The sequence below is a fragment of the Hyperolius riggenbachi genome, chromosome 11, assembly GCF_040937935.1.
Source record: "Hyperolius riggenbachi isolate aHypRig1 chromosome 11, aHypRig1.pri, whole genome shotgun sequence".
NCBI classification, from domain to species: domain Eukaryota; kingdom Metazoa; phylum Chordata; class Amphibia; order Anura; family Hyperoliidae; genus Hyperolius; species Hyperolius riggenbachi.
In genome coordinates this window covers 206,494,691-206,519,092 of record NC_090656.1, presented here as the reverse complement: position 1 = coordinate 206,519,092, position 24,402 = coordinate 206,494,691, and the positions used below count along the sequence as shown (strand labels likewise).

The window sequence follows — 24,402 nt, the reverse complement described above, 5'->3', positions numbered from 1 at the left end:
AGAGAGACAAGAGGCATAAAGGGAGACAGAAGGAGAGACAGCAGGTCAGACATGGCACAAGGGACTGAAGGAGGCACAAAAGGGACAGAAGGAGGCACAAAGGGGGAAAAAGGATGCAAAAGGCACACAGTGGCAGGACAGCTGCCTGCAACTTATGCTAAGCAGATGCAGCAGAAGCAAGTAAAAAAACACCCATGGGGGTGGGGCTTAGTCAGAGGCAGGGCTTCATTGAGGGGGTGGGGCTTAATCCAGCAACATGGCGCCCCCAGGACCAATGGCACTCCAGGCAATGGCCTGTATTGCCTATGCCTAAAGGCGCCCCTGCTTCCAATGAGAGTCTGGATTCTGGTTGAAGGTATTTTGGACCATTCCTCAGGTCTGGGGACGGAGATGGCCATTCCAGAACGTTGTACTTGTTCCTCTGCATGAATGCCTTAGTGCATTTTGAGCAGTGTTTAGGGTCTTTGTCTTGAAAGATGCAGCCTCGGCGTAGCTTCAGCTTTCTTCAACCTGTCCCCCCTTCATGAGACCACTCACCGGAAGTTGAGGTCTAGAATAGACCAATCAGCACCTTCGGGGTGTATGGCCCCCCCTCGCCTCACAATCTCACTGCCTCCTGGGTGGTCCAATAGAAGGTGGGTCCTTGCCACCTCTCTGAGATGGAGAGTGGTGGCATGCAAGAAAAAAAAAACACACAGGAAGACCCGCTTCCAATAGTGTGATTCTGCATTTATTTAAAAAAAAAATATGTCATTAAAAACAAAAGCTATGTGCTGGGCATAAGAGCGCTGGTGGTACACAATGAGTGTGGGTGGAGTCACGTCCCGAATGGCCACCAGAGACCCGCAACCCTCCCCATACAATCACCGTGCACTCTGCGGATCAAACTCCCCGCTATGCCGCTAGCCGTGTGGCGGCTTGCATCAGCGCGTCTAGCGTAATTACGTCACTCCGTTAGCTCCGCTCTACGCATTTTGGTGCGTAGCAACTTGACGCTCCCTCCTGATCACCCCCCCACCCCTCAGATTCTCCCCAGACCCCCCCCATGTACTGTATGCATCTATCCCCCCTGATCACATGTCAATCACCTGTCCATCACCCGTCAATCACCCGTCAATCACCCCCTGTCACTGCCACCCATCAATCAGCCCCTAACCTGCCCCTTGCGGGCAATCTGATCACCCCCCCACACCAATAGATCGCCCGCAGATCCGACATCAGATCACCTCCAAAATCCATTGTTTACATCTATTCTCTCCTCTAAACACCCACTAATTACCCATCAATCACCTATCAATCACCCCCTATCACCACCTGTCACTTTTACCTATCAGATCAGACCCTAATCTGCCCCTTGCGGGCACCCAATCACCCGCCCACACGCTCAGATTGCCCTCTGACCCCCCCTTATCAATTCACCAGTGCATTAATTACATCTGTTCTTCCCTGTAATAACCCACTGATCACCTGTCAATCACCTGCCAATCACCTATCACCCATCAATCACCCCCTGTCACTGCCACCCATCAATCAGCCAATAACCTGCCCCTTGCGGGCAATCTGATCACCCACCCACACCATTAGATCGCCCACAAACCCGCCGTCAGATTACCTCCCAAATGTATTGTTTACATCTGTTATCTTCTCTAAACACCCACTAATTACCCATCAATCACCCCCTATCACCAACCGTCACTGTTACCTATCAGATCAGACCCTAATCTGCCCCTTGCGGGCACCCAATCACCCGCCCACACGCTCAGATTGCCCTCAGACCCCACCCTTATAAATTCGCCAGTGCATTAATTACATCTGGCCTTCCCTGTAATAACCCACTGATCACCTGTCAATCACCTATCACCCATCAATCACCCCCTGTCACTGCCACCTATCAATCAGCCCCTAACCTGCCCCTTGCGGGCAAACTGATCACCCACCCACACCAATAGATCGCCCGCAGATCCGACATCAGATCACCACCCAAGCGCAGTGTTTCCATCTATTCTCTCCTCTAAACACCCACTAATTACCCATCAATCACCCATCAATCACCCCCTATCACCACCTGTCACTGTTACCCATCAGATCAGACCCTAATCTGCCCCTTGTGGGCACCCAATCGCCCGCCTACACGCTCAGATTTCCCTCAGACCCCCCCTTATCAATTCGCCAGTGCAATATTTACATCTGTTCTCCCCTGTAATAACCCACTGATTACCTGTCAATCACCTATCAATCACCCATCAATCACCCCCTGTCACTGCCGCCCATCAATCACCCGCTGTCACTGCCACCCATCAATAAGCCCCTAACCTGCCCCTTGCGGGCAATTTGATCACCCACCCACACCAATAGATCGCCCGCAGATCCGACGTCCGGTCACCTCCCAAGTGCAGTGTTTACATCTGTTCTCTACCCTAAACACCCACTAATTACCCATCAATCACCCCCTGTCACTGCTACCTATCGGATTAGACCCCTATCTGCCCCTAGGGCACTCAATCACCCGCCCACACCCTCAGAATGCCCTCAGACCCCAGCCCTGATCACCTCGCCAGTGCATTGCTTGCATCTATTCCCCCCTCTAATCACACCTTGAGACACCCATCAATCACCTCCTGTCACCCCCTAGCACACCTACCCATCAGATCAGGCCCCAATTTGCCCCGTGTGGGCTCCTGATCACTCGGCCAAACCCTCAGATCCCCCTCAGACCCCCTTCCGATCACCTCCCCAGTGCATTGATTGCATCTATTTTCCCCTCTAACCACCCCCTGAGACACCCATCAATCACCTCCTGTCACCCCCCTAGCACTCCTATCCATCAGATCAGGCCCAATACAACCTGTCATCTAAAAGGCCACCCTGCTTATGACCGGTTCCACAAAATTCGCCCCCTCATAGACCACCTGTCATCAAAATTTGCAGATGCTTATACCCCTGAACAGTCATTTTGAGACATTTGGTTTCCAGACTACTCACGGTTTTGGGCCTGTAAAATGCCAGGGCGGTAACCCCACAAGTGACCCCATTTTAGAAAAAAAGACACCCCAAGGTATTCTGTTAGGTGTATGACGAGTTCATAGAAGATTTTATTTTTTGTCAAAAGTTAGCGGAAATTGATTTTTATTGTTTTTTTTTCACAAAGTGTCATTTTTCACTAACTTGTGACAAAAAATAAAATCTTCTATGAACTCGCCATACACCTAACGGAATACCTTGGGGTGTCTTCTTTCTAAAATGGGGTCACTTGTGGGGTTCCTATACTGCCCTTGCATTTTAGGGGCCCTAAACCGCGAGGAGTAGTCTAGAAAACAAATGCCTCAAAATGACCTGTGAATAGGACGTTGGGCCCCTTAGCGCACCTAGGCTGCAAAAAAGTGTCACACATGTGGTACCGCCGTACTCAGGAAAAGTAGTATAATGTGTTTTGGGGTGTATTTTTACACATACCCATGCTAAGTGGGAGAAATATCTCTGTAAATGACAATTGTTTGATTTTTTTACACACGAGATATTTCTCCCACTTAGCATGGGTATGTGTAAAAATACACCCCAAAACGCATTATACTACTTCTCCTGAGTACGGCGGTACCACATGTGTGGCACTTTTTTTTACACCCTAAGTACGCTAAGGGGCCCAAAGTCCAATGAGTACCTTTAGGATTTCGCAGGTCATTTTGCGACATTTGGTTTCAAGACTACTCCTCACGGTTTAGGGCCCCTAAAATGCCAGGGCAGTATAGGAACCCCACAAATGACCCCATTCTAGAAAGAAGACACCCAAAGGTATTCCGTATGGAGTATGGTGAGTTCATAGAAGATTTTATTTTTTGTCACAAGTTAGCGGAAAATGACACTTTGTGAAAAAAAACAATTAAAATCAATTTCCGCTAACTTGTGACAAAAAAATAAAAACTTCTATGAACTCACCATACTCCTAACGGAATACCTTGGGGTGTCTTCTTTCTAAAATGGGGTCATTTGTGGGGTTCCTATACTGCCCTGGCATTTTAGGGGCCCTAAACCGTGAGGAGTAGTCTTGAAACGAAATTTCTCAAAATGACCTGTGAAATCCTAAAGGTACTCATTGGACTTTGGGCCCTTTAGCGCAGTTAGGGTGCAAAAAAGTGCCACACATATGGTATCGCCGTACTCAGGAGAAGTAGTATAATGTGTTTTGTGGTGTATTTTTACACATACCCATGCTGAGTGGGAGAAAGATCTCTGTAAATGGACAATTGTGTGTAAAAAAAATTAACAAATTGTCATTTACAGAGATATTTCTCCCACCCAGCATGGGTAGGTGTAAAAATACACCCCAAAACACATTATACTACTTCTCCTGAGTACGGCAATACCACATGTGTGGCACTTTTTTGCAGCCTAACTGCGCTAAGGGGTCCAAAGTCCAATGAGCACCTTTAGGCTTTACAGGGGTGCTTACAATTTAGCACCCCCCAAAATGTCAGGACAGTAAACACACCCCACAAATGACCCCATTTTGGAAAGTAGACCCTTCAAGGTATTCAGAGAGGGGCATGGTGAGTCCGTGGCAGATTTCATTTTTTTTTTTGTCGCAAGTTAGAAGAAATGGAAACTTTTTTTTTTTTTTCTCACAAAGTGTCATTTTCCGCTTACTTGTGACAAAAAATAATATCTTCTATGAACTCACTATGCCTCTCAGTGAATACTTTGGGATGTCTTCTTTCCAAAATGGGGTAATTTGGGGGGTATTTATACTATCCTGGAATTCTAGCCCCTCATGAAACATGACAGGGGGTCAGAAAAGTCATAGATGCTTGAAAATGAGAAAATTCACTTTTTGCACCATAGTTTGTAAACGCTATAACTTTTACCCAAACCAATAAATATACACTGAATGGGTTTTTTTTTTTATCAAAAACATGTTTGTCCACATTTTTCGCGCTGCATGTATACAGAAATTTTACTTTATTTGAAAAATGTCAGCACAGAAAGTTAAAAAAAATCATTTTTTTGCCAAAATTCATGTCTTTTTTGATGAATATAATAAAAAGTAAAAATCGCAGCAGCAATCAAATAGCACCAAAAGAAAGCTTTATTAGTGACAAGAAAAGGAGCCAAAATTCATTTAGGTGGTAGGTTGTATGAGCGAGCAATAAACCGTGAAAGCTGCAGTGGTCTGAATGGAAAAAAAGTGGCCGGTCCTTAAGGGGTAGAAAGCCCTAGGTCCTCAAGTGGTTAAAGGTATCTTCTTAAAAAAAGGTAATTCTTCATGGCGTATGAATACTAAATTATTTAAAGACCAAAAACATGCCTTACACTACTCACAGGTGCTCTCAGATTTTATTTCTCATAACTGTAATGAAGAAAACGGCCCCAGCCCTGTATCTGTTTGGGAAGCACACAAATGCGTCCTTCGTGGCGCTATGATTCAGATGGGGGCCAGATATAAGAGGGAGAGGAGTGCACAGATAGCCGAGATATGGAACGATATTAAACAGTTAGAGCTTCAGCATAAGCAAACCCTGGCAACTCAAACCCTAGCACTTCTTACAGAGAAACGTAAGCAATTGTTACAACTGTTTGAGTTCAAAAGGGTTGACAACCTTTTGAGATATCGCGCCCATCTTTATGAATATAATAACAAGTGTAGTCGGTTGATGGCCAGGTCCCTCCGCATACGTCAGAACTCATCTTTTATCCCAAAAATTCTTAACCATTCAGGTTCCATAAAGGTTAAAACAGAGGATATTCTCCAAGCTTTCCATAAATACTATTCTGATCTATATAATATTACAGGGGCATTTAATGACAAATCAGAGGAGTCTATGGACCTAATCATTGACAAATTTTTGGATAGGTACAAGCTCCCTTCTTTGAACACAGAACAACTTGAATTTCTCAATGAACCTTTCACAGAGGACGAGTTTCTTGCGACGGTGGGGTCCCTCCCTAATGGTAAATCCCCTGGCCCTGATGGGTTCTGTATTGAATATTACAAAAAATTTAAAGCCACTTTAGCCCCTATCTTCGTCAAAGCTTTTAATGCTTTATCAGTCACTTCTCCTCCCACTCGAGATATGCTCCAGACACACATCATAGTCATCCCAAAGCCTGGTAAAGACCCCCTTCTATGTACTAATTATCGCCCTATTTCGCTTATTAACGTAGATTTAAAAATAATGTCAAAGATCTTGGCTAATAGACTCCAAACGATTATGCCATTACTTATTCACTCAGACCAGGTGGGTTTTTTGCCTGGACGTGAAGCTGCTGACAATACAATTAAAACCATATTGCTGATGCAGTCCGCACAGAGCGCCAGGACCCCTACCCTGTTGCTTTCTATTGACGCAGAAAAAGCGTTTGATAGGGTCTCCTGGCGCTTTCTGCGGAGGGTATTCAATTCTAGAGGCATAGCCCCAGATATGAACTTCTACCAAAAAGTATTTGCCTTATACCAATCCCCTACTGCAAGGGTTAGAATTAATGGCCACTTATCTAACGTGATCCCTGTCTGCAATGGGACTAGGCAGGGATGCCCCCTGTCCTCTCTACTGTATATATTATATATGGAGATACTTGCAGCAGCAATCAGAACTAATCCAGATATTAAGGGTTTGAAAGTTGGAACTAAAGAATATAAATCTGCAATTTATGCTGATGATTTATTGTTATATATTACTTCTCCTCTGATTACTCTGCCTAATTTACTTAAGGTTGTGAGGGAGTTCGGCTCACTAAGTAATTATAAAATCAACACCTCTAAATCAGAGATTTTGAATATCAGTGTGCCGGCCTCCCTTCAATCCAATTTGCAGAAAGCTTTTCCCTTTGTCTGGAAATCACAACACATTACTTACCTGGGGGTTCACCTGTGCTCGGACTTGGGTAAATTGTATGATCTTAACTTTGTCCCTCTGCTGCAGACTCTTGAAAAGGATATTAACTCCTGGGGGTCCTTGGCCCACTCGTGGATGGGCAGAGTGAATATTTTAAAAATGAATTGTATGCCTCGCTTATTATATCTTCTTCAGACCATCCCAATCACAATTCCTTCTGTGTTCTGGAGGAGGTTCTCTAAAATGATGTCCCTCTATGTATGGAAATCCAGAAAGCCTAGGGTAGCATTGAGCACTTTACAAAAACCCAAAACAGAAGGTGGATTAGCACTACCTCACCCCAAAGCATATCACTCAGCAGTGCACCTTAACCGGATCATTGAATGGACTCACAATCTGAGAAATACCCAATGGGTAGAACTGGAAAGAGACATTTTAGGATATGCCCTGGGAGCAGGACTATGGGTTTGGCCTTTGCGTCGCCCCTCATTCTCCCCTGGAAAATTCTCCCTGACACGAGAAACTTACAAAGTTTGGGATAATTTACTATCACAACACCGCATAGCTACATATTTAGGTCCTGACACTCCCATCTGGGACAATCCCTTATTTGTGCCTGGTCTCTCTCAAACTAACCGACTTCGTAAACTTACCTCTCCCACTCTCAAATTAAAACAGGTTTGGCAAAATGATACAACAACAATAACATTGCCCTCCTTGATAGGACCATCTGGTAATCCAGACGAGGTCTATTTTGAATATATACAACTATCTCACTTCCTTAAAAAAGAGGTAGATAAAGACTTTTCATCTAGATCAGAGACTGACATAGAGGTAGTTTGCTTCTCCCATCCTCCTGTGGAACACAGAATTTCTTATCTTTATAGCCCTTTACTTTCACATTTTTGTGACAATATCCCCTCATTCAAGACCGAGTGGCAAAACAAACTAAAAATTTCGGTCTCTGAGGCAGAGTGGACAAAGTGTTGTATCTTTGCTCACAAGTGTTCTCTCTCGGCCCGAGCACAGGAGAACGCCTATAAAATCTTAACAATGTGGTATAAGACTCCAGACAAACTCCATAAATACAATTCCACTATATCAGACCTTTGTTGGCGATGTGGCAGCGAGGTAGGCGATATGATCCACATATGGCACAGCTGTTCTAAAATTATTCCATTCTGGACAAAAATCTGTAAGATCATTGCAGCTATTAGTAATATTAAAGTTAACAATGACCCAGCTCATACTTTACTTCTAAATTTAGCTTGCCCCATAAAAGCTTACAAAAAATCACTAATTCGCCATATCCTCACTGCTGCACGCCTTACAATCCCAAAATTTTGGAAATCTACCCAGGCTCCAACTATTCAAGATTGGAAGGCAGAACTTGAGGCATTAAAACAATCAGAACAAGTCATTTTCTAGGCCTCAGACAGAGAGGAGAAATTTAATGTACTCTGGAGAAGATGGGAAATGTTTGCGCTTTCTGAAGAAGGCCAATCTCTGTTGACTGATTAGCTTTGCTAGTTTAATACTCCTTTGGAGCGGTTTTCGGTGAGCTATGACCAAGCAGAGAGAAATTTGGCTGAGGCCTCGGTCAAATTTTTCTCTTGCCTCTTTTCTTCCTGTCTCTTCTTTCTCTTTTCTCAATCTACTCTTCTTCCTTTCTCCCCCTTTTCTTTCAATTACAAGCTAAATATAGCTATGAGGGTTCCACAGTTACTTATTAGTACTCAAATCTGGCATTTGACTCTGACAATATTGACTCATTTTTATTAATATGGAGTATAAGTACATGTTCAACCACCTTGGTCCATGTCGTCTCTTACGGTAAAACATCTAGCTCTCTCTACGGTGCCTATGGCATACCATACTCTTTCTCAACTTATTACCTTGATTCTCCTAAGTGTGGGATCACATGGTCAAGAGCCAATACAACATAGCTCCTAATGATAGGTGATTCAACTGTGTCAATATGTGTTAGATATCACTCCAATTCTAGTTTTGGTCAATGCATATCATAGTGAACTGTCATGTACCTCATATATGCTCTCTAAGTATTTCTCCTGTTTTTTACTGTATGTGTTGTTGTTTGAAAAATTCTCTGAATAAAAATTTATTATATTCAAAAAAAAAAAAGGAGAACACTAGGGGAGAAAGGGGAAACAGAAAAAGGAAAAAATAACACTGCTAGGAGGTGCTCAAAAGCTTAAGCTATAGTTTTTCAAATGTTTATGTAATATTCCTTATGTGTCATCCATTTCTCAACAAAGTATTTCAGACAATTAAAAGATCTCATAATACAATTATGCCCGTTATTTATAAGACATAGAACCAATACTGTCATTAATTCAACATTTATATGAGTAATTCCCATCTTTTCAATAGGCACAAATTAGTGGTATAAGCTCATATTTCAAAATATCAGACCCTAATAATCATGCACGGCGGCATGTATATAAGGTAATAAAAATATCTTAGTACTTACCAGCTGAAGATCAGTGTCAGGTCAGAGCGCCTCTATGGAGACTGGACGCTCACTGCTCAGCTGTTTATAGGGAAAATGGAGGCAGAAAACTCGCCGGGCGGGTATGTTGGACCGGAAACGGATGTGACGTAATTGTAGCGTCATGCGTCAATACGTACGCAAGGCGCTTATCAAAAGCATTGCGCATAGCGGATAGGGAAGGTTTCCAGATGGATACGTACATAATGACGCATCCACACGTAGGGGATGGTAGCGCATGTGTATTTAGATGGACGCGCCCGTTGTGAAGCGTCCGCCCATAGGAGATGGTGGCGCATGCGTACTAATATAGACGCGCGATGTCGCCATTTTTGTTGAGGGCTCTTGCGCCCTACTGGCTATGTATTGGGAATACTATTTGGGGGAAGAGGGAAAAAGGGAGAGAATAAAGAATAGAGAATAAGGAGAGATAAAGAATAAATATACATGCAAGATAAAACAAAGATAAATATAAATATACGGATCTATAACACTTTTTACATGGTATTAAAAATTCCGCTATTTGGTGCAATATGTAGCAATGCTGCCATCTGATGGTCAGCATGATGCACTGCAATGGTCTGTAAATGTATTAAGCATACAGATTATATATATATAAGTGATGGTGATACTCATTATTTATCCTTAATATTCACTCATAGTATGTTTAAATATATATACAGTCGGTAAAAAGTTCTTAATAATTCATAAAAAAATTAAAATCTATAGATAACAGAAATGATATTTCCCCAAAAAAAGGCGGGGATAAAAGAGAGGACCATATTTAAGATATTTTGTTTGTGCGTAATCCATTGGTACGCTCTATTTATGCATGATTGTTTAGTATAATTTTTCCAGCACCTCATTAAGCCCTTCGGGGACAAAGGTTCTTAACATCTGAATCCAAAACATTTCTCTAGTCCGTATGGCCTCAGAAACATTTGTTGTGCATATGGACTCTATTAGCGTGATACTCAAAAATTGGGGGTCCCCATTGTGGTGAGTGCTAAAATGTCTAGAGACACTACGTGAGGGGTATTTTTTGAGGATATTTCTTTTGTGTTGTCCGATCCTATCCCTAGCCGTCTGTGTTGTGCGTCCTACATACTGTAGTTTACAGGGCTAAGCTATAAGGTATATGATGTTCCTTGAAGTACAGTTTATATTTTGTTTGATATTAAAGGTGACATTGGTGGCAGTGGAACAGAAGGTTTCAGTAGTATTGACAAATTGGCAGGCTGTGCAACGTGGTTGATTGCACCGAAAAGAGCCTGGGGTCTGTGTGTCCGTGTTGGGTGTGACCTGGGTGGGGAGATCTCTAAATTTGCTTGTAGCCAGAAGGCTCCGAAGATGTGGAGCCCTTCTGAATGTAAGAAGGGGATTTTTTGGTATTATTGATTTAAGATGTGGGTTTTGCGTTAGTATTTCCCACCTGTTTTGTAGAATGGATCGAATATGTGTATGTTGGGTACTGTAACCTGTGATAAATCTAGGAAAGGGCGTCTCCACCTGGGAATTGTTGGTTGGGGCCGTAGCCACTGGAGCTCTCATGGCCTTATATTTTGCATCTCAGATGAGCTTTTTCGGATAACCTCTCTCCGAGAATTTATTTGTAAGGATAGTGGATTGTGTCTGGAATACAGATAGGTCTGTGCAATTTCGAAAGATTCTACGATATTGAGAGTATGGGGTATTAGTGATCCATGGGCGGTAATGAAAGCTGTCAAAATGTATGTAATTGTTTGAATCTACAGTTTTGAAATGTGTTTTAGTTTTAATGACATCGTCCTGTATGTAAAGAACCAAATCTAAAAATTCGATGGACACTGGGTGATGTTGGGCAGTGACGGTGAGGCCGGCCGGGTTGTTGTTTAAGAACTCCACAAAAGATGAAATATCAGTCTGCCGTCCCTTCCAAATAAAAATGAGATAATCTATATATCTTCTATAGAACTTGATGTTATCAGTAAATGGACTTTGATTGTTAATTTTAAGTGTCTCCAAATAACCCATAGTTAAGTTAGCATAGGAGGGTGCAAATGAACTCCCCATGGCTGTCCCTGTTGCTTGATGATAGAAATTTTCAGAAAAAGAGAATACATTGTGCTGTAAAATGAATTCTGCACAATTTTTTTTTAAATTGTTGTTGTGACTGAGGCATATTGGGATTGGTTGCTAGATAGTATTCTAGTGCCCTCAGGCCGAATGAGTGTGGAATGTTTGTATAAAGGGAAGATACATCACATGTAAGCCAGACATATTCATTTTCCCATGCGGTATTTTTTAACAGATTGATGAGGTGTTGAGAATCTTTGAGGTATGAGGGTAGTGCCTGTACCAATGGTTGTAGATGCGTGTCAACAAATTTAGATAAATTACTCGTCATCGAGTCGATCCCAGATATGATCGGTCTGCCAGGTGGTTTAGTGAGGTTTTTATGAATCTTTGGGAGGTGGTAAAAAAACGGTGTTTTAGGTTGATGATTAATGATGAAATTACGTTCATTTTTAGTTATAATGTTATTGAAGAAGGCTTGGTTGATGAAGGATTTGAGAATAGAATTGAATGAAGGAGTGGGGTCTGTGGTGAGCTTCGTGTAGTGGAGGGGGTTATCCAATAGTCTATGAGATTCAGCGATGTAATCAGTTTTGTTCAAAATCACTATGCCCCCCCCCTTTATCTGCCGGTTTGATGACAATGTTATGGTTATTCTTGATGGAATTCAGGGCCTTATATTCCAGTTTTGTAAGATTGGAAATGGATGGTTTGAAATCCAGATCGAGTTTTTGGAGGTCACTGAGGACCAATGTATAAAAGGTTTCAATAAAATTGCCCTTTGAGGATGTCAGGTAGAATCTGGATCTACCCTTCAATTGGGTAGTGATACATTTTTCAGTGGCAATATCGTTTAAATTTACTAAATAGGTAGGGTCTAGGTCGTTGTCAGTAAGGATTAGTTCATTCGTGGGATTGGACAAGGTGGATTGATGTTGTTTGATGGCAAAGTGCCTTTTTAGGGTAATCTTTCGTATATATGAATTGAGTTCGACAAATAATTTAGACATCTGGGAGGTGTTGGTCGGGCAAAAGGAAAGGCCCTTTGAAAAACTATAGCTGAAGCATTTGAGCACCTCCTAGCAGTGTTATTTTTTCCCCTTTTCTGTTTCCCCTTTCTCCCCTAGTGTTCTCCTTTTACGATTGCCTGATAAAGCGGGAAGTTGACCCGTGAAACGCGTTGCATCAATTTTTTGGAGATTGTTATGGAATAAATATAGTTGTGAAATTAACGGCTAAACTCGGCCTGGTAATTATTATACCTGAGGGAGGTGAATCCACCCATGTCCCTCCTTTTAGACTGTTTTTAATTATTTTATCCTACTTTGGCGCCTCTATTACTCTTGTTTACTCATATAATTAGTCCACCCTTGGTGGAGGGGTGTATCCCCAATTTTTTCCTGTCTATAGAGAGCGACTTTTTAGACCTGAGTGGGGTCAGGTTATAATTCTCCCCACCTGCTATTCCAGTGGTCGCCTGTGTGGTGACCCGTGTTTGTAAGTATAACTTTAAACACATATTCTCTTCATTCTGCATTAACATACTGCACCAGATTGGGCTCTCGGTTTTTCCTTGTCTCCAAAGAATCTTTGTCTTCAGGTCATTTGAGAGTTGTTTTGAGACCCCCATGTTGCTACTCTTCAGAAAAAATTAAGAGGATGGAAACTTACAATTGACTACTCTTTCTTATAATTGGATTCACCAGTGTATGTAGGTCGGGGTCACTGAGCTTACCAAGCCAATTTGAGTTCCAATAATTAGTTCTAAAGGTTTTGGAATCAATAAAATGTCCAAATTTATGTACCTGCTTAATTTTTTTTAAACAATTATTGTGCACTTTTTGTAAATCCAATAAACTTCATTTCACTTCTCAAATATCCCCGTGTGTGTCTCCTATATGATATATTTAACTTACATTTTGTATCGTAACAACCAACGATTCATACAGGAAAATCACGATTAACAAGGTTGCCCAAACTTTCGCATTCCCATTGTATTTGGAGCCATGATTTCATGTGAGCGGTGATTGCAGGCACTGATGAACACTGAAAATGACCATGACAACCCAGGCGAATACATGGCAGCCTACATACAGGCTTCATTTAATGCTGACATTAGATCTTGCTGTGGCTGCTAATTGATTACTGTAGTGAGATCTGTATAACCACTGTCACTGGGAAGCTCAGGCATTTTAGCTTGTGGCTTATGCTGTTGCTGGTTATGTGAACATCACAGTCTGTACATCACCCTTTATAATAAAAGTTCTATGGTCGGTAACTATATTCTACCAGTCCGTATGTATAAAAGGTTGAGTAAGGTGAACTGTACAAGTATATGTGAGATCCCAGAGAATAGCAGCAGATAATGACCAGGAATGGACACAGCAGGTTTAGTATATATGTTACGGCCAGAACCCGAAGTTTGGCCACTTCTAGTTCTGGCCGGCCACTTCGGGTTCTGGCCGGCCAATGCGCGAAGTGGCCGCTGCGCTGCGGCCAATGTTAGAAATGGAATGATTCCTCTGAGGTTAATGTATCTTCTGGCCGCAGCGCAGCGGCCAAACGTTTAACAACTTAGTGAATTTATTGCAATTCAGCCGGCGGCAATGTAACAATTCAAGCCGCCGGCTTTTTTTTTTTCTGCCTCTCTCTCTCTCTCCTCTTATGGGCAGTTGGCGGGGACACGCGTGTCCCCGGGAGTCGTTCGTGGCGCCAGGGCAGCAGAGCGGGGAGGCTGCAGACATTGCTTCTGCCAGCACCCGCTCTGCAAGAACAGCAGGATCCCCCTGCCGCGACGAACGACTCCGGGGGGACACGCGTGTCCCCGCCGGCGGCCCATAGGAGAGCGAGAGAGGCGGGGGGGGGGGGGGGGGGGGAGGAGAGAGAGGCAGAAAAAAAAAAAAAGCCGGCGGCTTGAAATGTTACATTGCCGCCGGCTGAATTGCAATAAATTCACTAAGTTGTTATACGTTTGGCCGCTGCGCTGCGGCCAGAAGATACATTAACCTCAGAGGAATCATTCCATTTCTAACATTGGCCGCAGCGCAGCGGCCACTTCGCGCATTGGCCGGCCAGAACCCGAAGTGGCCGGCCAGAACTAGAAGTGGCCAAACTTCGGGTTCTGGCCGTAACATATATATTTTTTATCTGGTTTTTGTCCTCTATAACCTTAGTCTTATAGTCAGGAGCATCTTATGGTCCCAAAAATACAGTATATACTGATAATTCCTCACCTAAGCAGGGGGAGGGAAGCCATGTGCGAGAGCAAAAGCCACATGGTTGTTGTGAAAGAACGCGGAAAAGCCACCGCGTGTGCTGACAGCAAGGCGGCTGATTCTGCGTCTAATGCGGCGGTTTGCACGCGGAAGCGTGCGTCTGGTAACATGGCAGAACGCGGAAAAGCCGCCGCATGTATTGACAGCAAGGCGGCTGGTTCCGCGTCCAGTGCGGCGGTTAGCACACAGCTGCGTGCAGCTGGTGTGGCTGAGCCTGTTAGTTCACACAGGCTTAGGAATACGCCCGCGCGCTCTGAGAGGCAGAACTTTTATGGTGGGCAAGGGGGGACCAGCTGACCCCAGAGCTGGTAACTATTAGTTGATCACTTAGGGGTGGCGCCAGAGAGCACTACTCCATATATAGAGATACTGCTGGCAGTGTTCTCCCCAGAATTTTTTTCCAGCCGGGTGGCATGAAAAAGTAGCCGGGTGGGTCGGCACGGGGAAATTTGGCGGCGTGCGTAAGTTACCAGAGCACGCTATGCTGCACTACCGCAGCCTAGCGTACGCTCGTCTCTCTATCGCTGTCCACTTTTACCATTTAGTTTCCAGTTGCATTGGTTGTGGGGTATTGCAGATAGTGTGCAGGGGCCACACATAATCAATTTATTATAGGAAATGTCCAAGGAGTTAAACAAAGATCTACTTACCAAGGGGGCATTCTCCAGCCCCTGGCAGCAGTCTTGTGCCCTCGCCGCAGCTTCGGTGTCCCGGTATCTCCTCCGTTTCAGATGGCAACCCTGTCTGTCTGGCATCTACTGCACCTGCGCAGAACGCGGACACCAGGTGCAGTAGATGCCGACCTGGCGAAGTCGGTATCTCCAACGGGGAGGATCCCGGGACGCCAGAGCTCAGGCGAGGGCGCAGGATGGCTGCCAGGGACTGTAGGAAGTAAACCTTTGTTTACTAACTCCTAGGACACTTCCTTTAATATATTATAATCATATGTAGCCCTTGCACACTATCTGCAATATCACATGACGCCCCATTTACCCTCCCAGCAGCCCCCTCCCCCCGGCGATATCATGCACATCAACCCATATCCATGGTCAGTGAACATAACAGCCTGCAGATTGCGTATACAGTATATATAATCACAGCCCGCATATAGAATTTGATCACAGCCCGCATATAGTATTTGATCACAGCCCACATATAGAATTTGATCACAGCCCACATATAGAATTTGATCACAGCCCGCATATAGAATTTGATCACAGCCCGCATATAGAATTTGATCACAGCCCGCATATAGTATTTGATCACAGCCCACATATAGAATTTGATCACAGCCCGCATATAGAATTTGATCACAGCCCGCATATAGAATTTGATCACAGCCCGCATATAGAATTTGACCACAGCCCGCACATAGAATTTGATCACAGCCCGCACATAAAATTTGATCACAGCCCGCACACAGAATTTGATCACAGCCCGCACATAACATTTGATTCAGCTTCATGCCGACAGTGAGCTGTGTGCATACCTGTCTCCCCGTCTCTGCAAAGCTCACAGACACACGGCTCTGCAGTCGGCGGCCAGCGCAACATCTCGCGCTTCCCGGCGCGCTGGTGCTGTGATTGGCTCAGCGCATAAGAGCCAATCACAGCACCAGCTCGCCGGAAAGCGTGAGATCTCGGAAGCAGGAGAGAAGCAGCGCATCCTGACAGCCGAGCACTCATTAGCGGCGAGCGCTGCTCACGGTGACAGGGACACAGCGTCACAGTGACAACGGGGCATGCAATCTCACCAGCCGGGCGGTAATTAAATTTACCCGGGCGCTCCGCCCGGCTGATTGATCCTAGGGAGAACACTGGCTGGCCAGTCACAAGTTGTCTGCCATTGCGAACACTACGTGGAAGCACTCAGACCTTAGTCAGATCCAACAGTGTGTTTGAACCAGGAGGACCTGGGAATTCACACTGAGCCAGATTACTTGTATTATCATTCTGTTATTCATCAGACTAGTTCCAGGGTGTAGAGACCACGGACCTCACACCCAAGACTAGGTAACTTGTGTTTTCATTCTGTTATACATTAGACTAGTTCCAGGGTGTAGAGACCACGGACCTCACACCCAGACTAGGGATCTTGTATTACCATTCTGTTATACATCAGACTAGTTCCAGGGTGTAGAGACCACGGACCTCACACCCAGACTAGGTATTGTTTGATATCTGTTATGACTTATTGCTGTCCTGACTATTCCTCTGATCTCTGATTCGGTACCTTGCTCATCTGATATTCCGTTGCCAAACCCTGCTTGCCTTGGATACCAAATCAGCCTTCTGTCTTTGTACTTTGTCTGTCCGTGTGTTGCCGACCAGGCGTGCCCGACCTCGAGAGCTATCTCTCCCCTTAAGAGATAGTCTCCGGATCAGATAGAGACATACACCTTCAGGTGTCACTCATTCTCTGGTTCTTCCTACCTCCAGCCTGACTTCACCCCTTGGAGAGTCTCAGGCTGCTGGAAGGATCCTGTACTCTCTAAAAAGCAGTATTGCCTATACTGCCTAAGATCATCTGCTCATCAGGTATGTTTCTCAAAGTATTACAGTTACACCAAACACTCTTATATACATAGGTGTCCAGAGGTTAGTAATATATCTGTATTATCGGTGATTCTGCAGATCATCAATAATCAGGTATATATCTGTATTCTTGGTGATACTGCAGATCACCAATAATCAGATTCTCTCTGCGTGCTGACACCGATCGTTACAGAACGGCAGACCAAACCCAAATGGACGCACTCAACAGCCGTCTGAATGCACTCACCACCTCGGTGGAAAATTTCATCCAAGTGCTGGACAATCATCAGACCCAGATCAATGCCTTGTCTGGGTCTGCGCAAGCCCTACAGACGGCTATGGATACAGTGCGATCTCCTCCTAGCACAGACATACGCATGTCTGTACCTGAAAGGTTTTCTGGCCACAGATCTGACTTTCAGAACTTTAGAAATCGAGTGTTATCATACTTTGAGCTGAGAGCTAATTCTTCAGGAACCGTAGCACAAAGAATTACGTTTATTAAGACACTATTGTCAGGGGATTCCCAGACCTGGGCATATAATCTCCAGCCTGGGGATGGGGCTTTAGCCTCTGTTGAGGCATTTTTTAAAGCCATGGCTATAATTTACGATGATCCGGACATTGCCTCTACCGCTGAGCGGAAACTCAAAACTTTGCGGCAGGGCAAGGATCCGGTTGAAATTTACGCAGCTGAATTCAGAAAATGGTCAGTATCAGCTAGATGGGGTACATTTGCACTACTAGACTGTTTTTTGTCAGGGCTGCCAGACGCGGTCTCAGAGCTAATGTTGGGTCATCCTGAGCCAAAATCCATAGATGAGGCTATTTCATTAGCAATCAGGGTTGATCGTCGTCTACGTTATCAAAAGCAGACCCGGGGTAGGAACAATGTGAGATATGTGTCATACGCTGCACCTCCATCTGTTCCATCTCCACCCGCTTCACCTGCACCAGAACCAATGCAGATTGGTCGGTTGAAATTATCCCAGGTGGAACGGAGGCGCAGAGAAACAGAGCAGCTCTGTCTATACTGTGCAGAGGGGGGGTCATAGAGTGCAGAATTGTCCCAAGAAGTCGGGAAACGATGTCGCCTAGGTGTAGTTGGAGGTAATACCCTAGGCCCGCAGTCGTTACCTCTAGATGATAAACGTTTGCTTCTCCCTTGTACTATATCTTGGAGGGATAAGACAGAGACCACTGAGGCCTTCATTGATTCTGGCTCAGCAGCCAATTTTATGGATTACGAATTTGCTAAGAAATTGGGGATCCCGATCTCCCCATTAAAACAACAGATTCGGGTCACGGCGGTGGATGATCCCCCCCTGCAGAGTAACCACCCTTTGTCTCAGACCCCAGAGTTAGGGGTCACAATAGGGGTGTTACATAAAGAAAGTTTACAATTCCTGGTGTTACGAATGACAACCTCCACGATCATTCTTGGCATGCCATGGTTACAGATTCACTCGCCTCAGATCAATTGGGCTACAGGTCAGCTAACGAGCTGGTCTACCCATTGTTATCATCATTGTCTAGCGAAAGTAACCTTAGGTAAAACCAAGATTCACATGGAGGGATTGCCAGATCAGTATTCAGAATTTGCGGACGTGTTTTGCCCCAAGTCAGCAGATAAACTTCCTCCACACTGTCCTTTTGACTGCCCCATTGATCTCAGGTCTGGTTGTACGCCCCCTAGAGGTCATCTCTATAATTTATCTGGGCCAGAGAAATTAGCCATGCAAGAATACATCGGAGAAAATTTAGAGAAAATTTAGCCAAAGGTTTTATTCGTCCTCAGTCCCCAGCTGGGGCAGGTTTCTTTTTTGTGAAAAAGAAGGATGGAGGCCTCCGTCCATGTATTGATTATCGGGGCTTAAATAAAATCACAGTAAAAAATCGTTATCTTATGCCTTTAATAGACGATTTATTTACTCAAGTCACCAATTCTAAGATTTTCTCGAAACTGGATTTAAGGGGTGCCTACAACCTTGTGCGTATCAGGGACGGTGATGAATGGAAGACGGCTTTTAACACGCCCGACGGGCACTACGAGTACCTAGTGATGCCCTTCGGGTTGTGTAATGCCCCGGCCGTCTTTCAGGAGCTGATTAATGAAGTCTTCAGAGAGGTTTTGGGCAAATTTGTCTTGGTGTATTTAGACGACATACTAATTTTCTCCTCCAACCTCTAAGAGCACAGGAAACATGTTAAGTTTGTGTTACGGAAATTAAGACAAAATATGCTGTATGCTAAGTTGGAGAAGTGCATTTTTCGAGATGACCTCTGTCGCCTTTCTGGGGTACATAATTTCGACCTCTGGCTTCTCTATGGACCCTGGAAAAGTTTCAGCTGTCTTGGAGTGGCCCCAACCTGTAAGACTGAAGGCGCTCCAGAGGTTCCTGGGGTTCGCCAACTACTATAGGAGGTTCATAAAGGGGTACTCTACGGTGATCTAACCTCTCACCAGTCTCACCAAAAAAGGGGCAGATACTCACCACTGGTCCCCTGAGGCCCATGCTGCTTTCTCCACTCTGAAGAAATTGTTCTGTTCTGCACCCATATTGAGACATGTTGGTATCACCTATCCCTTTATCGTGGAGGTAAATGCCTCAGAGGTAGGGGCTGTGCTGTGCTGTCTCAGCGCTCTGGTTTGCAGGGAAAATTGCACCCTTGTGCCTATTTCTCCCGTAGGTTTTCACCCGCAGAGAAAAACTACGATATAGGCAATAGGGGACTTCTAGCCATCAAGTTGGCCTTTGAGGAATGGAGACATTGGCTAGAAGGGGCAGAACATACCATTACTGTTTACACTGACCACAAGAATTTGGAATACATTGAGGGCGCTAAGAGGCTTAGCCCCCGGCAGGCTCGGTGGTCATTATTTTTCTCAAGATTCAGATTTGTAACCACGTATACCCCTGGTAGTAAAAACATCAAGGCTGATGCCTTATCCAGATGTTTTGAGCCCGAGACAGCACAGCCCTCAGACCCAGAAACCATTCTCCCTCAGAAGGTGGTTCTGGCAGCCACTGAGACCTGGAGGGACTGGACAGAGACGTTGGGTCCGTTCCAACAGGATGTACCAGAGGGGCAGCCTGAGGGGGTCATGTTTGTACCATTGCCTTTTCTTCTACAAATACTGCAGTTGTTCCATTCCCACAAGAATGCTGGGCATCCTGGGGCCACCAGAACTCAGGACCTCATTGCTAGGTGTGCTTGGTGGCCGTCATTGGCAACTGACTGCAAGGAGTATGTGAGAGAATGTGCAGTGTGCGCTAGGAGCAAACCCTCCCGTCAGGCACCTGTTGGGACATAGCAGCCCTTACCAGTCCCGAGCGAGCCATGGACCCATTTGTCCATGGATTTTGTGGGCGAACTCCCCAGGTCTGAGGGCATGACGGTCATTTGGGTGGTAGTCGATCGATTCAGTAAGATGGCCCATTTTGTCCCCCTGAAAGGACTCCCCTCGGCCCAGGAATTGGCCGATCTCTTCATCCAGCATATTTTCCGGCTGCATGGCATTCCGGAAAATATAGTGTCAGATCAAGGAGTCCAATTTGTTTCCAAGTTTTGGAGGGCATTCTGCCATCAGTTAGACATGGAGCTTTCTTTTTCATCAGGCTACTACCCACAGACCAATGGCCAGACCGAGAGAACCAATCAGTCTCTGGAACAATTTCTGAGGTGTTATGTTGCAAATGCTCAAACCGACTGGGTCAAATTCTTGCCGTTTGCAGAATTTGCACACAACAGTTTGAAAAACTCCTCCTCAGGATTTTCCCCATTTCAGGTGGTGACAGGAAGGTCACCTAAGTTCACCCCATTGCCAGTGACTTCTACTCCATTTCCAGCCCTGGAGAATTGGCAGAAGTCTTTAAAGCAGGTTTGGGGAATGGTTAAAAGGAATTTGGGGAGGGCTTTTCAGAGTCAGAAGAAACAAGCTGATAAGAGACGTTCCGTAGAGTGGGAATTTCTTCCATGAGACTTGGTCTGGGTGTCCACACGACATTTGGCTCTGAAGCAATTGTCCCCCAAGTTGGGTCCTAGATTTGTGGGTCCTTTTCCAGTGACCAGGAAAATCAATAATGTCACTTATGCTATTGATCTCCCCACCAGCATGCGAGGTGTGAGATCATTTCATGTGTCCTTGCTAAAGCCAGCAGTGCACGTGGATTCTGCTTCCCCCCCCCCCCCCCGTGTTGATTGATGACCAACCTGAGTATGAAATTGAGAAGATTCTGGACTCACGGCTTGTGCAGAACTCCGTGCAGTATTTGGTTCACAGGAAGGCGTATGGCATAGAGGAGAGTACTTGGGTGCCAGAATGTTGTATGCACGCAGAGGAGTTAAAAAGGGAATTCCATAACTTACATCCTGGAAAGCCGGGTAGGAGATGTCCGGAGTCCACTCCTCAGGGGGGGGGGGAGGGTACTGTGTCAAGAATGCGGAAAAGCCGCCGCGTGTGCTGACAGCAAGGCGGCTGATTCCGCGTCCAATGCGGCGGTTTGCACGCGGAAGCGTGCGTCTGGTAACATGGCAGAACGCGGAAAAGCCGCCGCATGTATTGACAGCAAGGCGGCTGGTTCCGCGTCCAGCGTGGCGGTTTGCACGCAGCAGCGTGTGGCCGAGTCTGTTAGTTCACACAGGCTTAGGAATACGCGCGCGCGCTGAGAGGCAGAACTTTTATGGTGGGCAAGGGGGGGGGGGGGATCAGCTGACCCCAGAGCTGGTAACTATTGGTTGATCATTTAGGGGTGGCGCCAGAGAGCACTACTCCATAGTTACTGCTGGCCAGTCACAAGTTGTCTGCCATTGCGAACACTACATGGAAGCACTCAGACCTTAGTCAGATCCAACAGTGTGTTTGAACCAGGAGGACCTGGGAATTCACACTGAGCCAGATTACTTGTATTATCATTCTGTTATTCATCAGACTAGTTCCAGGGTGTAGAGACCACGGACCTCACACCCAGACTAGGGAACTTGTGTTATTCTGTTATACATCAGACTAGTTCCAGGGTGTAGAGACCACGGACCTCACACCCAGACTAGGGATCTTGTATTACCATTCTGTTATACATCAGACTAGTTCCAGGGTGTAGAGACCACGGACCTCACACCCAGACTAGGGAACTTGTTATACATCAGACTAGTTCCAGGGTGTAGAGACCACGGACCTCACACCCAGACTAGGCATTGTTTGATATCTGTTATGACTTATTGCTTTCCTGACTATTCCTCTGATCTCTGATTCGGTACCTTGCTCATCTGATATTCTGTTGCCAAACCCTGCTTGCCTTGGATACCGAATCAGCCTTCTGTCTTTGTACTTTGTCTGTCCGTGTGTGGCTGACCTGGCTTGCCCGACCTCGAGAGCTATCTCTCCCCTTAAGAGATAGTCTCCGGATCAGATAGAGACATACACCTTCAGGTGTCACTCACTCTTTGGTCCTTCCTACCTTCAGCCTGACTCCACCCCTTGGAGAGTCTCAGGCTGCTGGAAGGTTCCTGTACTCTCTAAAAGCAGTATTGCCTATACTGCCAAAGATCACCTGCTCATCAGGTGTGTTTCTCAAAGTATTACTGTTACACCAAACACTCTTATATACATAGGTGTCCCGAGGTTAGTAATATATCTGTATTATCGGTGATTCTGCAGATCACCAATAATCAGATTCTCTCTGCCTGCTGACACCGATCGTTACAGTTGTGTACTGCATTGGGCAGTAGAATGCTAACATCATCAACATTTCTGCTAAGTCTGACTGCATATCTAGTGGTGTAAGATTCCATAAGGGGGCAAACTTTTAATATTAGGGAGATAATCAATTATCTGACCTAGCACTAATCTAACAATGCATAGGTGACAAAATTGTAGAGAAAATGAAATGGTAGGGATGGAGAACAACAGGTCATTTTGTAGCGAAACTGTACTTTGCGCCCTGTGCTATCCCTATATAATGAAAACAATTTCACTTAATAAATGCCTACTGGCCTAGTCACATGAAAAGCAATATTATCCTCTGTCTGTTATTTCTGTTACTGAAGATACACTTTGAGGGTTAGGGATCATGGAAATAGGTCCATAAATGGGAGAAAGTTGATCCTTGGTAGGTGAACTATCATCAGATACACACTGTTGTCTGGGAGTAATTGTCACCAAACAGCAACTTTGTGGGGAAATTCAGCACTCACCTTTCTTGAACCTCATCCAGTAGATCAGCACACAGGCCACCGTCAGTAACGTACAGAGCAGAGTCCCGAACATTGCTCCAACTATTGTTCCAGTGTAATCTTCTCTCTCTGCAAACAAGATATTTCAGTATTAAGGGCCTTTTATGGGATACAATTCTTGTGCTCTTTGCTCTAAGCAATATTTAACTGGAAATAAAGCTACTGGGGAAAAAAGCTAGCATTTCGCCATCCAACATCACATATGTTTCTCCATCAGATTTAATAAAGCCAAGTGATACTGTGCAAATTTTACAGAGACCAAAAATACTTAAACAACGGAGTAACTAACATCTGATACAAACACAGCTGTGCTCATGTACTCTACTGCTTTTGTTAGGACTTATTTTTGTTCTTACCTATTAAAGTACTGTATAGACCAGCTATTCTCAACCGGGGTTCCGCGACAACCCCCCAGGGATTTCGTGTCAATTTGATACTTCCGCGGGACATTATAGTCCCGCTTCTCCATAGGTTTGCAGCAGCAGGATTCCTTCATGCTGCTGCGAGTGATGCAGCGGATGGATCTATAAAGCAGCCTCATCACCCGAAGCCAGCTCTATAGTTCCGGCACACGCAGGAGTTGTAACAGGAGCCAAGCTTCAAGGAAGGAGGAAAGGACATCAGATGGTAAGTATGTTTTTTTTTTTTCCCCTGCACTCGCTGACACCAATGACAGCAGCCAGAGAAAGGGGGCAGAAAGCAGCACACAAACGGGCAAAGCAGCCATAGAAAGGGGAGACAGCAGCGAACAAACGCATAAAGCAGCCACAGAAAGGGGGGACAGCAGCACACAAACAGACAAAGCAGCCACAGAAAGGGGGGACAAAGCAGACACATAAACGGGGGACAAAGCAGCACACAAACAGACAAAGCAGCCACAGAAACGGGGGACAAAGCAGCCACAGAAACGGGGGACAAAGCAGCCACAGAAAAGTGGGACAAAGCAGCACACAGACAAAGAAGCCACA

At 45.1% G+C, this 24,402-nt stretch overlaps 1 protein-coding gene across 1 annotated transcript in view; it reads right to left on the bottom strand.

Moving 5' to 3' along the window:
• The window catches only part of LOC137538352 (hemicentin-1-like), a 144,871-nt gene that overhangs the window by 81,661 nt on the left and 38,808 nt on the right, over positions 1 to 24,402 (bottom strand). Inside the window, exon 4 of the mRNA XM_068260460.1 lies at positions 23,396 to 23,503. Coding sequence (XP_068116561.1) covers positions 23,396 to 23,503 — 108 coding nt within the window. The remainder of the gene's footprint in view (positions 1 to 23,395; positions 23,504 to 24,402) is intronic.